At 41.8% G+C, this 17,846-nt stretch overlaps 1 protein-coding gene across 5 annotated transcripts in view; it reads right to left on the bottom strand.

Annotated features, from left to right (window-relative positions):
- PDHX (pyruvate dehydrogenase complex component X) overlaps positions 1–17,846 on the bottom strand; it is a 76,633-nt gene that overhangs the window by 13,370 nt on the left and 45,417 nt on the right. For all 5 annotated transcript variants that reach the window (XM_051622223.1, XM_051622227.1, XM_051622226.1 and 2 more), the window contains exon 8: positions 11,107–11,165. In XM_051622223.1, the coding sequence (XP_051478183.1) occupies positions 11,107–11,165 (59 nt within the window). The remainder of the gene's footprint in view (positions 1–11,106; positions 11,166–17,846) is intronic.

Raw genomic sequence — 17,846 nt, 5'->3', positions numbered from 1 at the left:
AAATTAATTAGTACATCACAGATGGCTGTCTGTAAATGAAGTCAAAAGAACAGCTCACATCTGTCATCAAGACTGCCAAAAGCAAGACAAAAAAATTAAAATCACTGTGTCTAAGAATAGATGTACATTACCAGCTTGCATTTATTTTATTTAAATTTGTGTTGTCAAAAAGAATGAATATATGCTTCAGGAACAATGGTAGGGCATTCAGGTTTTTTGGTACTGCTGGAAAAAAATTAACAAAAGGCTACAAATTGCTTTCAGAGTCACTGATACTACCTTACAGATGCCGAGCATGCAAGACTACAAAGCAGTATAATTTATCCCTCAAAATAAATCACAGGATATTGACTTAAACAGAATGGAAATGGACATCCTACTATGCTCACTTAAGCATGACTCTCAACAAAGGAAACTACAAATAGAATATGCTGCAGGTATACTCTCTGTTGTTAGATTAAGTCCTCCAAAAACGCATCTGAATTTTGTGTGTGTGTGTCTGTGTGTGGACTCAACTAAAAGTGAGATAATGCTTACTGATAATTTCAATAAGGTTTTTGAGTTTACAATATAAAGCTGAAACAGTTTGAGGGAAAAAAAATCAACCCCAACATATAGGTGAAGTCTCAGGTAACTGGTCAGAGATACTGTGAAGGCACTAGTATTGAGTAATGTTAATGAAATTAGGAATTAGGAACTTGACTTCATAGTGAAAAAGGTATTTCAGAAAAAAATATTAGGGAGGGACATATTAGCAACTACCTCCACCCAAGAAGAAGCAGTGTAACAGTACTCTCAGTTTGTCAGTTACTGTTCTTCAACACCAGAATGTATAGAAAAAAAAAAAAAAAAAAAAAAGGATGGTAGTACTCCTCTTTGCAAGTTAAATAAACTTCAGGAAATTCCCACAGTATATACAGTTGTAAAATGCCTTCATATAAGTATTGTGCAAGTGTGATTCTCTATATAAGGTATCTGAACTAGATGGTAGGGGCAAGGAGTTTTTCCTGTCAACTTCAATATTAATAGAATAGCCTTAATTTTGATTGAGACCAGACAGTATTATTTCTCCCATCACTTCTGCAATGAAAGACTGTTTATTATTAAAGAAAAAGAAAATATTAAAAGACATTATTTGAATGGAGCCCAGAAGTAAGCCAGTAAAACTGCCTCAAATTTAAGCTTGTTAATGTATTCACACCACCGAATATCAAGGTGGGGAGGAGCAGGTGAAGGTGGATTTTCTCATTAAAACCAGTAGTCTACATACTTCCCCAAAACACTGACAGAAAGTAGTTGAGATATGAGCTTGATCATTAGCTTATTTCTTGGCATGCTGAGTTAAATCTGCTTGATTTGTATTTATTTTAATAGTCAAACAGATGCTAGCATAGATTTGTAACAAAGCAGTAGCATAAGACAGAAGTTTATTATTGCTTGCATATGAACAATATTAATGTCCCACTAAAAAACCCAAACAAAACCAAAACCAAATAAAAAACCCAGAAAACAAAACAACTCAGTTTCTTCTAACTCAATGCACAAGAACTCCAACTTCTCAGAATAAAATCTGTAACATCAACTCACTTATAACCAAAGATACACTGATTTTACAAAGCTGTATGCATTATAATTTACTAGGTCTGTCTACTGCATTTCCTTTAAGAAAGTTAAATATGACACCTTACAGATTACTTTCTCAGGTTTGCAGCATAGAACTGCCTAAGTTCAATATATTAATTCTGTATTATAAGTGTCAGCCGAAAATACTAAGAAAAAGAATACAAAGCTAATCACAAGCTAAATATTTTTATTTGTATATCAGAAAGAGAAATCATATTTACAGAATTACTTGGTTAGGTCCTTTTGTAATGGCAAATAAGGAAAACTCATTTTAAATAATGGCAATATGATTAATCCACACACATGCTCCATCAAAGTACAGCAAAGCAGCCTAAAAGTTAGAGGGACGGGAAGCTAACAATCTTTAAAGTTTCAGACAGCAATTAAAAAAACACATAAATAACAAAAACTTTTATTACATAAGGAGAAGCAATAAAAAGTACACTGAATGCTTGCATTCAAGTCATTCTTTCACACATACTTGGATAGTAAACATTCCATTATCTTTCCTAACTGGTCTTTTTTGTGAAGAAGAGAAAACTACAAAACCTAATATTTAATTCCTCTCTCTGTCTCTTTTCAACTTCTCTCGGGTGCAGAGATTTGTTATCCCATGTTCGCAGATAACAGTCCACAGAAATTTTTGGATATCAAAGTTTCCTTAGGTGAGGTCTTACTAGGCCACAAAAAGAAGCTTCTTGCTATAAGCACATCTAACACATGCATAGCAAGCATATTTAGCTCCTGCTTCTGTTTCTGGTATAGAAACACTTGGGAAGTATTTTCCAGTCTATCCAGAAATTCTACCAGGAACGTAGAATAAATCATAGAATAATTTGGGTTGGAAGGGACCTTAAAGATCATCTAGTTCCAACCCCACTGCCGTAGGCAGGGACACCTCCCATTAGACCAGGTTGCTCAAAGCCCCACCTAACCTGGCCTTGAACATTTCCAGGGAGGGGGCATCCACAACCACTCTATGCAATCTGTTCCAGTGTCTCACCACCCTCACTGCAAAGAACTTCTTTCTAATGTCTAATATCTACCCTCTTTTAATTTAAAACCATTACCCCTTGTCCTACCACTACATGCTCTTGAAAAAAGTCCCTCCCCAGCTTTCCTGTATGCCCTCTTCAGGCTGCTAAAAGGTCTCCCTGGAGCCTTCTCTTTCCCAGCCTGAACAACCCCAATTCTCTCAGCCTGCCTTCCCTCCAGCATGTTGACCACACCACATAGCTCGGTGTCATAGAATCATACAATCATAGAATATATTGGATTGGAAGGGACCTATAAAGGTCATTGTCATTAAGAACATCTCTCATTAATTCATACTCAGACTGTTCCTCATTTTTCACCTAGTAATTGGCTATCTACTGATAATATCTCATCTCTCAGGGATGACAAAAATGGATTCTTGAGGAATGTAAAATCCAGGATATTTGTGAGATGGTCAGTAACACAAATAGAAAAGATACAGGTTAAAATACAAAGCTTCATTCCATAGAAGCAATTAACATTTGTTCCAAGAAACAGAGGCACCAATTATTTTGTCCTGGTTTAAATATTAAAGATGAATCCCAAAATCCTGAGAAGAAAATTGCTCTCTATTGCCCCCCCCCCATCCTCCCAAGGAAAGATAGAAGGGGAATAAGGAAGAGAGACTTAAACTTTGGAAATTGAAACAAAAACAAATTTACTATAACACAAGATGAAAGGGTAAAACGTGGGGGAAGAACAGGGAAGTATCTATATACAAAACTGATCTCGATGATGGCAGGGATACGGGAAAGGCAGGGCTGCTCCAGGGGAGAGGTCCACAGCTCCTCACAGCACCCAATGCAGTTGGATTCTGGAGCGAGCACGTGGGAAACCGAAGGAACCAGCAACAGCCCCAGCAAACAGAAAGGAGCAGGAAAGAAGGGCTCAGCTTGCAGCTCCCTGGCTTTTATAGATTGTGACAGGAAGTGGGTGGGAATACTGACCCTTCCAGTCTTCTAGGGTCGTAAGGCCCCTCTCTCTCTATAGGTGTCCAACACCGTGCCAGGGTCTCCCAAACCATAACAGTCATCTAATCCAAACCCCTTACAATAAGGAGAAACATCTCCAACTAGAACAGATTGCTCAGAGTCCCATCAAGCCTGACCCTAAATTCTCCGGGGATGGGGCCTGCATCACCTCTCTAGGCAACCTGTTCCACAAGCCTCATATTAAAGAACTTTTTCCTAGTGTCCAACCGAAATCTATCCTTTTCCAGCTCGAAACCATTACCCCTTGTCCTGTTGTTACACGACATTGTGAACAGCTCTTCCCCAGCCTTCTTATAGGCCCCTTTCAGGTACTGGGAGGTCACTATAAGGTTCCCCCAGAGTCTTCTCTTCTTCAGGCTGAAAAACCCCAACTCCCTCAGCCTATGTTCAGATGCTGCAGCCATTTTGTGGCCCTCCTCTGGACATGCTCCAACAGGTCTACGTCATTCTTGTGTTGGGGGCTGCAGAGCTGGATGCAGTACTTCAAGTGAGGTCTCACCACGGCAGAGTAGAGGGGCAGATTCACCTCTCTCAATCTGCTGGCCACACTCCTTTTGATGCAGTCCAGGATGCAGTTGGCTTCCGGGCTACAACTGGTGGCTTATGTCCAGCTTTTGATCCAAAATTGCCCCCAGCTCTTTCAAAACAAGGCTGCTCTCTAGCATGTCTTCCCCCAGCCTGCATTGACATCTCTCGTTGCCCTGGCCCAGGTGCAGCACTTGGCCTTGTTGAACCTGGGCCCACTTCTCCAGCTTGTCCAGGTCCCTCCAGATGGCATCCTGTTCCTCTGGCACATGGACAACACCACTCAGCTTGGTGTCAACAAATTTGCAGAGGGTGCTCTCAATACCAGTACGGAACTCTGAGGGAGACCAGTTGTAACTGTTATTCATCTGGGCTTCAAGCCATTGACCACTAGCCTTCTTATCTGAAAGGCCACAGGAAGTGTGAATTTTATTCCTTACTCCAGTTGAGTCTCAGGAGGAATTTTTCCTGATCTGGCTTGGCCAGACTTCCTGCTTAGCAAAGAACTCCTTATTTGGCAAGGCCAAAATCTGTTACTAAATAGGCTATTCCATCAACCTAAATCTATACCAGCAAAACCTGAAATATTTGTAAAAGAAAAAAAAAGAAGGAAGGTGAGGAAAGGACAGACTGCCCACTTCATATCTGAAAGACCACAAGAACTGTTATTTGCTGATTTATGACTAAATGCAGCTATGTGCTGCATTCTTTAGCTAACCTCACTTCATGGGATTAAAGATACGACTTCAGCATACAGTAGAGAAGGGCAAAGAGATGTACCCAGCTGGTACTTGGACATGATGTAATGCCAAGCTATGCAAAGACGTGAGTGTCTGAAAGCCACAGATCACTACCAGCATGTAAATAGAATAGAATAGATAGAATTAAGGTTGGAATGGACCTTCCAACTACCACAATCACTAAACTATATCCTGAATCAACACATCTAAACGCTTCTTGAACGCCTCCAGGGATGGTGACTCCACCACCTCCCTAGGCAGCCTGTTCCAATGCCTCACCACTCTTTCAGTAGAGAAATTTTTCCTAATATCCAACCTAAACCTCCCCTGGCACAAATTAAACCCATCTCCTCTCATCCTATCACTAGTTGCTTGGGAGAAGAGACCAACACTGGCCTCTCTACAACCTTCCTACAGGTATTTGTAGAGAGCAGTAAGATCTGCCCTGAGCCTTCTCTTCTTCATACTAAACAACCCCAGTTCCCTCAGCCGCTCCTTGTATGACATGCCCTCTCAAACCCCTCACCAGTCTTGTTGCTCTTGTCTGAACACACTCCAGGACCTCAATGTCTTTCTTACACTGTGGCACCCAGAACTGAACACAGCACTCGAGGTGCGGCCTCACCAGTGCTGAATACAGGGCATGATCACTTCCTTACTCCTGCTGGACACACAGTTTTTAATACAGGCCAGGATGCTGTTGGACTTCTTGGCCACCTGGGCACACGGCTGGCTCATGTTCAGCCAGCCATTCACTAGTACTCCCAGATCCTTTTTCACTGGGCTCTTTTCCAGTCACACTTCCCCAAGCCTGTAGCATTGCTTGGGTTTATTGTGACTAAAGTATAGGACCTGGCACTTGGTCTTGTTAAACCTCATCCCACTGACCTCAGCCCATCCATATAACCTGTCCACACCTCTCTGCAGTGCCTTCCTACCCTTGACATGATCCAGACTCCCGCTCAATTTAGTGTCATCTGTAAACATGCTGATGCTGCACTCAATCCCCTCATCCAAAACACTGATAAAAATATTAAACAGAACTGGCCCCAATACTGAGTCCTGGGGGACACCACTTGTGACTAGCCACCAGCTGGATTTAACTCCATTTATCACAACTCTTTTGGCCCGGCCATTCAGCCAGCTTTTAATCTGCTGAAGAGTCCACCTGTCTATGCCATGGACCATGAGTTTCTCAAGGAGAATGCTGTGGGAGATAGTGTCAAAGGCCTTACTACAGCCCAGGTAGACAATGTCCATAGCCCTTCCTTTGTCCACTAGGTGGGTCACCTGGTCATAGAACGAGATCAGGTGAGTCAAGCAGGACCTGCCTTTTATGAATCCATGCTGGCTAGGCCTGATCTCACCATTATCCTGCACTTTCCGTGTGAGCGCACCCAAGATGAACTGCTCCGTAATCTTCCCTGGAACCGAAGTCAGGCTCACAGGCCTGTAGTTTCCTGGGTCCTCCTTTCGGCCCTTTTTGTAGATGGGTGTCACTTTGGCAAGCCTCCAATTGTCTGACACCTCCTCTGTTAACCAGGACTGCTGGTAGATGATGGAGAGCAGCTTGGCAAGCTCCTCTGCCAGTTCCCTCAGCACTCTCAGGTGAATCCCATCCAGCCCCCTAGACTTGTGAGTGTCCATAAGCGGCATAAAAGGTCATTAACTGCTTCCTTCTGGATTATGGGGAGTTGCTGTTGCTCTCCATCCTTATCAGGAGGTTGATTACCCTGAGGATTATGGGTCTGACTATTAAAGGCTGAGGCAGAGAAGGCATTCAGTACCTCAGCCTTTTCCTCACCCTTGATAGCAGTGTTCCCCCTGCATCCAATAAAGGGTGGACATTCTCCTTGACCGTCATTTTGTTGTTCATGTATTTGTAAAAACCTTTTTTGTTATCCCTCACAGCAGTGGCCAGGTTGAATTCTAGCTGTGCTTTTGCCTATCTGATGTTTTCCCTGCATAATCTAGCAAGATCCCTGTACTCCTCTTGAGCTGCCTGCCCCTTTTTCCAAAGGTGGTCGTCTTTGATGACAGCTGGTTTTACAATGCATGGGGACAGCCTGCCCCTGTGCCTCTAAGACTTTCTTCTTGAAGAATATCCAGCCTTCCTGCGCTTCTTCGCTCTTCAGGACTGTCTCCCAAGGGATACTCTCAACCAGTGTCCTGAACAGTCTGAAGCCTGCCCTCCAGACATCCATGATAACATTTTTACTGACCCCCTCTATTTACTTCACCGAGAATTGAGAATTCTATCATTTCATGGTCACTAAGCCCAAAACAGCCTCTGACCACCACATCATCCACCAGTCCCTCCCTGTTTGTAAATAATCTGTCTAGCAAGGCACCCTTCTTGATAGGCTCATTTACCAGGTCTGTCAGGAAGTTATCTTCTATACAATTCAGGAACCTCTTAGATTGTTTCTTCTCTGCTGTGTTGTATTTCCAGCAGACGTCTGGTAAATTGAAGTCACCCATGAGAAGAAGGGCTAGTGGCTTGGAGACTTCTGCCAACAATCTGCAGAATGCGTCATCAGCCTCCTCATCCTGGTTGGGTGTTCTGTAACACACTCCCAGAAGGATGTCTGCTTTTTTGGCCTTCCCCCTGATCCTTACCCATAAGCACTCAACCTTACCACCACATTTGTCAAGTTCTAAAGAATCAAAACACTCCCTAACATACAGTACCACTCCACCACCTCCCCTTCCTTCCCTATCCCTTCTTAAGAGCTTACAGCCATTCATTGCAGTACTCCAGTCATGATGATAACCCCACCATATTTCTGAGATGGCAACTATGTCTAACTGTCCTGCTGCACAATAGCCTCCAGCTTCTCCTTCTTATTGCTCATGCTGCGTGAATTGGTGCAGATCCACTTCAGCTGGGCTAATGATCCTGCCACCATTTGGAGGAGAGAAGTCCTAACTGCTATCTGAGCATTCTCAGCCACTTCCATGGTTACTAACCTATTAGTGAGCCCTGTGTTTTTACTGCCGTATGTATCACCATCTCCCACCTCAACTGAGACAGTAGACTCATAGCAGTCCTTAGGCTCACCTCTAGCGAGCCTGGTTTTATCCCCTTCCCTCTTTGAGCCTAGTTTAAAGCCCGTTCAATGAGCTCCACCAACTCATGTGAGAGGAACTTTTTCTCCCTTTGTGACAGATGTACTCCATCTGTCACCAGCAGACCGAATGCCATATAAACTTCCTAGTGATCAAAAATTCTGATGGTGTCACCAGCCGACTGAATGCCATATAAACTTCCTAGTGATCAAAAATTCTGATGGTGTCACCAGCCTCCGAGCCATGTGTTAATCAGTTGTGTTTTCCTTCCTCTTTCAGTATTTTTCCCTACCACTTGATGTATTGATGAAGACACCACCTGCACACCTGAGCCTTCAACCAGTTGCCCCAAGGCCTTGAAGTCCTTTTTAATTGCCTTTGGACTTCTCTCTGCAACCTTGTCATTGCCTACCTAGATAACCAATAGATGGTAGTAACAATACCAGAGAGCTTCCTTTTAACATCTCTAACCCAAGCCGCAGGGTCACTGGATGCAACCTTCTAGCCAATTCTCTATACACTGAACAGTCCACCCATCAAATCTGTATCTTTCCAACTTAAGAGAGAAGGATGTTGTGGGGGACCACGTCAAAGGCCTTGCAGAAGTCCAGACAGAAGACATCTGTAGGTCTTCCCTTGTCCACTGATGCAGTCACTCCATTGTAGAAAGCAAACTTGCTGAGGGTGCACTCAATTCCACCATCCATGTCACCAACAAGGATGTTTGACAGCACTGGTCCCTGTACCAATCCTTGAGGAATGCCACTCATCACTGATCTCCATTTGGACATGAAGCATTTTACGACTAGTCTTTAAGTGCAACCACCCAGACAATTCCTTAACCACGAAGGGGTCCATCCATCAAGTCCACGTCTCTCCAATTTAGAGACAATGATGTCATGACAGACAGCGTTAGACACTTGCTTATGAAACTGCCTAGTACCCTGTCTATTCTCTGTTAAAATCTACAGCTCTTGCTATAATACATTAATCTATTGCTCTTGTGACTGTACATTAATACTGAGATCATGATTGGCACAAACTTTTCAAGTCCATTCCAGTGCAGTGCTCTCTCTTAATTCCATACATCCATGGAAATAGTTCCCCAACCTAAATGTACCATAGAATCCTAGAATCTTTAAGATTGGAAAAGACCTTTCAGACCATCAGGTCCAACTGTGAAACCCCCTACCACCATGCTCACTAATCCATGTCCCAAAGTGTGTCTACATGTTTTTTTAATACCTCCAAGGATGGTGACTCCACCACTTCCCTGAGCAGCTTGTTCCAATGCTTTACTACTCCTTCAGTAACTTTTTTTCCCCAATATCCAATCTAAACCTCCCCTGGTACAACTTCAGGCCATTTCCTCTAGACCTATCATTGTTCACTTGGGAGAAGAGGCCTTTCAGGTAATTGTAGAGAGCAATGAGGTCTCCTGTCAGCCTCCTCCTCTCCAGACTAAACAATCCTAGTTCCCTCAGATGTTACTCATAAGACTTGTTCTCCTGATTCTTCACCAGCTTGGTTGCCTTTCTCTGGACAGGTTCCAGCACCTCAATGCCTTTCTTGTAGTGAGAGGGTCAAAACTGGAAACTACAGAGGGATAATTACTTCCCTAGTCCTGCAGGCCATATTATTTCTGATACAGGCCAGGATGCCATTGGCCTTCTTGGCCAGGCAAGCATGCTGCTGTCTCATGTTTAGCCAGCTGTCAACCACCACCCAGAGGTGTTTTTCTGCTGGGCAGCTTTCCAGCCACTCTTCCCCAGGCTTCCTCCTCCAGCTTTTGAATACTTAAAATAGCCCTGGTAAATAAGAAAAAAGGCTCTCAGTCCCTTTCTGATGTTTTTATATTGTTGTGAGGTAATTCAACTAGTCTGGATCCTTGTTCTGCTTTATCTTGTCTATTTTTAGCTTTTAGATCCTGCTGCTCAAACAATGCCATGACACCAGAAAAGTTTAGCTTTTCTAGGCATTTGCCATATAGCTAGAAGGCATGATCACTGTGCAAGCAAGAATGTATAGGTAACAAATCCATGGCAATAATAAACTACTTCAAAATCTGAATTAATTCAGTGTCACAAAAAATTACATTGTCTTGATGATAAGGGCATACTCCATAGGCTAGTTTAAGGATCAAGTGTGTGTGTCCCCGATTATATTTCTGCATTAAAGAGATTTTTCCAATTGTTAGTGATCACTGAAAGACACTATTTCCCCCTGAACCTTAAAAAAATCCCTTCAGGCTAATCAGAGCTCAGACCTATGATGCACGATCAAATTAAGTGCAATTTGAATTTAAGCACTCTACATCTAAGTGAAATCATCACGGTTCTTTCTTTTTGCAAGTTTGGAAATAGAATTAATTTCACATCATGTTTTCATAGTTACTATATTTAAGAATCGCTGGACTAAGAGGAGACAGATCCAAGGCATGGGATTTCTCCTAAAGAAGGATCACCAAAACCTTTCCGTTTAAAAAAATTCAAGTGTCAGTGTGAGTGTTTTCCAAGCACAGCAATCAACACCAACTGGAAGGCAATGTATCCAGTTCTACTCAAAGAACACGCAAATATCTTATGGAGACTGTGAAGCCTCTGTAGTTAGGCATTAATTAATCAATGAAATTTAAGATCTTAACTTCAGGATGTATTGCAATTGTTTAATTTTTACATTGACAAAAGGAACAATGACAATTCTTAGCAATAAGCCTTTAAATTTTTTAATTTAAAGCAGAGGTCACTGAATATGCCATCAGAATATATCTGAGGTAATACAGAAGACTGGTTTAAGTCTTGGATCAATATTTGTTTGTAACTGCAAAACCAGCAAAGAACAGAAGACTTATCTTCCCAGCTGCTGACAAAGCATCTACCTTTATCTGTAAATGTTAACTATAGTAAGTGAATCTTTACTAAGAAGTTCCCATCTTTGCAGCCCATAGCATAGGCAATCTAGAGAATTTCACTTGGATAGCTTAATAAAACCTGACAATATGTGATAAAGAATGAGAAGTTTTGCTATGATCACATTCATATCTCCATATAGGCTCACAAAAACCTGTCTCCTTGATAGTTCAATGTAAAACATTTTTTTTAAAAAGTCAGTTTGTCACATACCTTTAGAGTAACTGCAGTTGCCTTGATAATAAAATCATTTACAGATACTTTAATGTCATCTGCAAAAAGAAAAGACAACAATAATTTATTGTAAGATTTGTTTACCATCTTCTGTGTGATGAAAAGATTCCAGTGATTCAACAGATTTGCTTCTTTAAAACACTGCCAGAAAATATCTCATCTTCAAACTGCAATCATAAAAGCAAGAAAACTTTTCTCCCCCTTGAGACAAAAGGAAAAGTCTCTTTAGCAGAGACATTCTTGCCATCTATAAGTAGAAGGTCAAAAAAGCTGCAAATTGAGTATTACTCCTCATTCTCATGAGTAGCAGCCTATATGTGTTTTAAGATTTATATATTTACTGTCTATGTAGAAATCTATTGTAGGATCTAAATATATAGAGACAATACTGGAGACGACTATTCTTTATGTAGTGTGATGCATTAATGGGAATAATCACAGAGATTAGCTTGCATTCAACTTAAATAAGTATGTTATTGTCCTGGTTTGAGCCAGGATGAAGCCAATTTTCCTTTTACTGATTTTTTTCCTTCAGTAAGCTCTCTTTTAACTAGCAGCAAGGGTCCCAGTTAGTGGACTGATAACACTGGAATGTTTATATTACTGTCAAGATTCCAAGGTCACATCTTTGCCCTGCCACCTCAGACACTACCAGGAGGAGAGTTGTATTTATGACCTCGCCTGTAGGGAGACTGGATTAGACAGACAGCAAAATCAACCAAAGTATTCCATTCCATTTATTTACATAAGCTCAGTATAAGGTCAGAGATCATAGAAGACAACTTCCTTCCTGTTTCTTCTTCCCTTCTCTTCCGTCCATGGCCAGCGTCCACGGAGGACTCCATCTATCCATCACTGTCAACCCCTAGGCTCATGCATTCTTGACCCTCACAACTCTACCCTCAGTTGTTTTCTGCTCTGATGCTCTCTCCGGCAGTGGTCCAGGATTTTTTGGGACTGTTCTCAGCTAAGGAGAGTGCTCTGGAATTTGCCAGGGGTGGAGGGAGGCAAGAGGCTTTTGCAAATTCGTGAATGCATTCATGTATAATTGTACATATTTTCTTTCATCATTAGTGTTTAACTAAAGCTGTCTCATTTAGTTTTCAATCCAGAAAAGTCTCTCTCCATAATTTTATCTCTCCTCCTCTACCTAAGGGAGGGGATCGAGAACATTGTTGTCTTTCTGGTTTAATTGCTGATCCTGAGTCAAACTGTAACAGTTATTCTCCAGTGACTTTTGGGGCCTTATAATGTAAGAACTAGCAAGGTGAAGGCACCTGTAAATCCTTAAAATGGGTTAACAATGTATTCTAAAGCAGGCTGCAAAATGAGTATGACAAAGGTTTTAAATTAAAAGCAATACTACACATAAAAAAGCAGCATTAGCCAGAAACATAAAATAACCTTGAGAGGAATAGATTTTTTCAATGTGAGCCTATGAAATACTTTGTACATTTTCTTCTGTTCCTCAGAAGCTTGGGAGAAAGAACAAAACAAAACAATGGCTATAGTTACTCTGCATTGTTTCTGTCCAGGTTTTAGGAAGCTGACATTACTACCTAAAATCACAACTGGCAGCAGAAGAAAAGACTATAGATACAATGCAGAATATGCCACTGTTGCTACAAGATTATCCTGAAGATGAATGATATTTACACAATGTTAAACACATCATTCTCACAAGAAAAAAAGCCACTGCTACCATCATCACTGCTATCAGCTGAACAGATCAAGAAGCAAAAGTACTTAATTTTTGAGTCTGGTTTATTGCATGTAATGTGCATACCTTTAGAAATGCTTTTGTAGAGAGAAAACTATTTATAGATAATCGTATTAAGTGAAATCTCCTTTAGTGATCATCTTTGGAGATATGAAACAACTATCCACTTACCACATAACTGACCTGCAACTTTTACCATCATTAGCAATCTATGTGTAAGACTGTGTTCAACTCTGGAGAACTCACATAGGACCAACATGAAGCTGTTGGAGCAAGTCCAGAGAAGGGCCACAAAAATGATCAGAGGGCTGGAGCACCACTCATATGAAGACAGGCTCAGAGAGATAGGGTTTTTCAGCATGGAGAAGAGAAGGCTCCACAGAGATCTTATAGCGGCCTTCCAGTACCCAAAAGGGGCCTACAGGAAAGCTGGGGAGGGACTTTTTCTAAGGGCAAGTAGTGATACGACATGGGGTAATGGTTTTCAACTGGAGGAGGGGAGATTTAGGTTTGACATTAGGTAGAAATTCTTTAGTGTGTGGGTGGTGAGACACTGGAACAGGTTGTTCAGGGAAGTTGTAGAAGCCTCATCCCTGGAAGTGTTCAAGGACAGACTGGATGAGGCTTTGAGCAACCTGATCTAGTTGAAGGTGTCCCTGCCCATACAGAAGGGTTGGAACTACAGGATCTTTAAAGTCCCTTCCAACATACAATCCAATCACAGAATATCATGGAAGAGATCCTCCTAGAAGACATGCTAAGACACATGGAGGGCAGGGAAACGTTTCAGGACAGACAGCGTGGCTTTACTAGGGGCAAATCCTGCCTGACCAAACTAGTGACTTTTTACAATGGAGTGACTGTACCAGTGAACAAGGGAAGACCTAGAAATGTCATATATCTGGACTTCTGGAAGGCCTTTGACAAGGTTCCCCACAACATCCTTCTCTCAAAGTTGGAGAGATACAGGTTGGACTAGATGACCTTTATAGGTCCCTTCCAATCTAATACATTCTGTAATTCTATGGCATCAGATGCTCCGCCCTTGTCCACTGATGCTATAACCCTATCATAGAAGGCCACCAAATTTGTCAGTCACAATTTGCCCTTGTTGAAGCCATGCTTGTTGCCACCAACCACCTCCACATTTTCCGCGTGCCTCAGCAGCACCTTCAGGAGCATCTGCTCTGTGATCTTGCTCAGCACAGAGGTGAGACGGACTGGCATGTAGTTCCCCACCTCCTCCTTTTTTCTCTTTTTTGTTACCCCTTTTCCAGTCAGTCAGAACTTCACCAGACTGCCATAACTTCTCAAACGTGATGGAAAATGCCTTTGCAAATTCATCTGCCAATACCATCAGGAGCTGCAGATAGATTTCATCAGGTCCCACAGACTTGTGCACTTTCAGGTTCTTTAGATGGTCTCGAACCTGCTCTTCTACAGTGGGTAGATCTTCCTTCTCCCAGTCCCTGCCTTTGCCTTCTGCAACTTGGGTGGTGTGCCACTGAAGACTAAGGTAAAAAGTCACTGAGTACCTCAGCCTTCTCAATATACCACATGACCAGGTCTCTCTTCTGGAGTGAGCATACATTGTGCCAATTCTTCGTTTTATCACTGATGTACCTGTAGTAGCTTTTCTTATTTCCCTTGATAGGCTACCTGTCCTTGTTTCCAAGGACAGTGTGTCCAGGACCTCCTTGTTCATCCATGCAGGTGTCCCGGCATTCTTGTCTGTCTTCTGTTTTGTTGTGATGTATTGCTCCTGAGCTTGGCAGAGGTGATGCTTGAATACTGACCAGCTTTCCTGGGCTTCGTTTCTCTCCAGGGCTTTATCCCATGGTACCCTTCCAAGCAGATCCCTGAAGAGGTCAAAGTCTGCTCTCCTGAAGTCCAGGGTAATGAGATTGCTTTGTCCCCTGCTTATTGCCCTAAGGATCCTGAATTCCATCATTCCGTGGTCACTGCAGCGAAGGCTGCCCTTAAGCTTCACTTACACATCAGTCCATCTTTGTTGATGAAAATAAGGTTAAGCATAGCATCTTTTCTCATTGGTTCCTCTACCACTTAGAGAAGGAAGTTTTCATCAACCCACTCCAGGAACCTCCCAGATTGTTTGTACTTTGCTGTGTTATCCCTCCAATAGATATTGGGATGGATGAAATCCCTCATGAGGACCAGGGCTTGTGAGCGTGAAGCTGCTCCTATCCATCTGTAGGAGGCCTCATCCACTCAGTCATCCTGCTTAGATGGTGTGTAGCTAATCCTCACTATACCACATGCCCGTTTCCCTGCAGGCACGCATTTGTCTCTAATTCCTCTTTTTTGTTCCCCATGCTATATGCATTTCTATAGAGGCATTTAAGTTGGGCCGCGATTGAAGCTGTCCTACTGGCTGGGATTACATTCTTCTGTATTTCAGGTGTTCTTCTGCTAGCTTGTAATCCCTCTCCAAGTTCAGGGCATCTAGTACTGGCTCTGGCCTCAAAGTCATGGCAGTGGGATGGACTGAGGATCCCCTCCCTTGGCGACTCTAGTTTAAAGCCCTCTTTGCTAAATTGGCAAGCCTACGGCCAAAGATGCTGTCTGCTTTCTCTGAGAGAAGAAAGACAGAATTCTAATGTAACGCAACAGAATTTGCAAGTACCATGTTGTATTGACAGAAGTCAACATCAGTCAAACCTGTATCTTGCTCATCAAATAATTTACATTTTAATTATATATTACATTCCTAACCCTTGACAAAGGAATGCAGTTAAAATATAGGAGTACAGTTAAAAGAAGTATGTCTGATAACTTACTCCCAATCATTGAAGTCTACACTAGGGATAACTGCTATACTCTACCCCCAAAACAAAGCAGCTTACAGTACGGAATGCTGCATGAAACTTCCACATTATGTCTCCTAATGCAGTAGAAACCACCAGAAAAAACATCTACCAGGACCATCTCTGCAATTCAATTTCATACAAAGATACATGGTTTGTTCCTACAGCTACGGGAGAGATGCAAAAAATTTTAAGGGAGCATTCCTAAGACATTTTTTTACATAATTTCTTATGACTTGCTGCTGTTTACAGAAAACACCAACATCATCAGTTTCTTTGATGCAATTTTAAAAAAACAAATCAGGTAAAAAAATTACCTGGGTACTTTTGCATTAAAAAAGTATTAATCCAAAACACCAATGAAAGAAGTAGCTCCTTTATCATCATCTAGAAAATCTGAATATACCAGTCTAATTTAATTTAGGACCTCACAAATGGATAAACAAGCAAGAGCTAGTCATCAGTACATATCAGTAGCCCTCCAATGTCAGCTAAGAGAAAATTCACTCACAGGGTAAAGCCTCAGGAACAGTGACTATGAAATACTCTAAAGCTCCTAGAGGGCTTATGTCTTATGGTATAATGCCATATCACAAGATCTCTGGTTTTGGATACCCCCAGGAAAAACAAAAAATACCCCTCTAAATTGCTAGAAATACCTGGTTGCAAGCAGATCTTTTGTTATATCAAGGAAAGAGAAAAAGAGTATCCACCTCTTTGTCAGGCATATCACCACATGAACACTTATCTGTGTTTAAAACCTAAATTTAACCTGGACCTTGAAGATACTTCTTGATATTGCACTGTGACAACACCAAAGCTGTATTTTAACCCTGCCCCAGAGGCAAAAGCTTTCAGTAAATAAATAATCATTCTAATGTTGCACTAGCATCTAGAGGACCAAGTGGGAGAACCACATTAAAGATTTAAGCTTGAAGAGATACTACACAAAATAGATGTATCATTCTGGGTTGGCGAGGGGAAGAGGGAGGGAGGTGGGACAACAACCACAAAAAAACCCCACCTACCTACAGCTATATCTGGAATCATATACAGTGAACATTGGGTTGTTAATGTGTCTGCCTTTCCCTGAAGACAAAAAAATAACTCATTTGAGTTATGTCAGTCTTGTAATATAAAAATATTTACAGATGAGATCAAGAAAGCTTCTGAAGATCTATGCACTTGGTCTAGGGCAACCACAATACCATTTTCTCAGAAAACAAACAAACAAACAAAACAAACCCAGAAACAAACAAACAAAAACACCCTAAAATGAACCTGGGGGTGTTGATCAACCCAGGTGGCCAAGAAGGCCAACAGTATCCTGGCTTTTAACAGCAATAGGGTGGCCAGCAGGACTAGGGAAGTGATTGTTCCACTGTACTTTGCACTGGTGAGGCTGCACCTTGAATACTATGTTCCGTTTTGGGCCCCCCACTACAAGAACAGCATTGAGGTGCTGGGGTGAGTCCACAGAAGGGCAACGAAGCTGGGGGAGGTCCCAGAGAACAAGTCTCATGAGGAGTGCCTGAGGAAACTGTAGTTCTTTAGCCTGGAAAAAAGCAGACTGAGGGGAAACCTTATAATTCCCTACAACTACCTGAAAGGAGATTGTAGTGAGGTGGGTGTTGGTCTCTTCTCTCTAGTAACAAGTGACAGAACAAGAGGAATTGGCCTTAATTTGTGCCAGAGGAGATTTAGATTGGATATTAGGAAAAATTGATCTTAACTGATTTGCAGCATTTGTTGTGTTTTATACATAACAGACAAAAATTATGACTGAGGTTTTTTCACCCAACTAAGAGAAGTCCTAAAACAAAAGGACACTAAGCAAACATGACTTTTGTAATATTTTGCTTGAAAATTAAGTACTTGCCTAAGAGTATTCTATTGAAAAATCGTCTTGTTTTATCAAATGCAAGTTATAGAATCATTGAATGGTCTGGGTTCAAAGGGACACTAAAGATCATCTAGTTCCAACCCATCTGCCATGGGTAGGGACACATCCACTAGACCAGGTTACTCAAAGCACCATCCAACCTGGCCTTGAACACTTTCAATGACAGAGCATCCAAGACTCCTCTGAGAAGCCTGTTCCACTGTTTCATAACCTCACAGTAAAGAATTTCTTCCTAATATCCAATCTAAATCTGCCCTCTTTCAGTATGGAA

The sequence above is a fragment of the Apus apus genome, chromosome 5, assembly GCF_020740795.1.
Source record: "Apus apus isolate bApuApu2 chromosome 5, bApuApu2.pri.cur, whole genome shotgun sequence".
Classification (NCBI taxonomy): domain Eukaryota; kingdom Metazoa; phylum Chordata; class Aves; order Apodiformes; family Apodidae; genus Apus; species Apus apus.
This window is presented reverse-complemented; position numbering and strand designations above follow the sequence as displayed.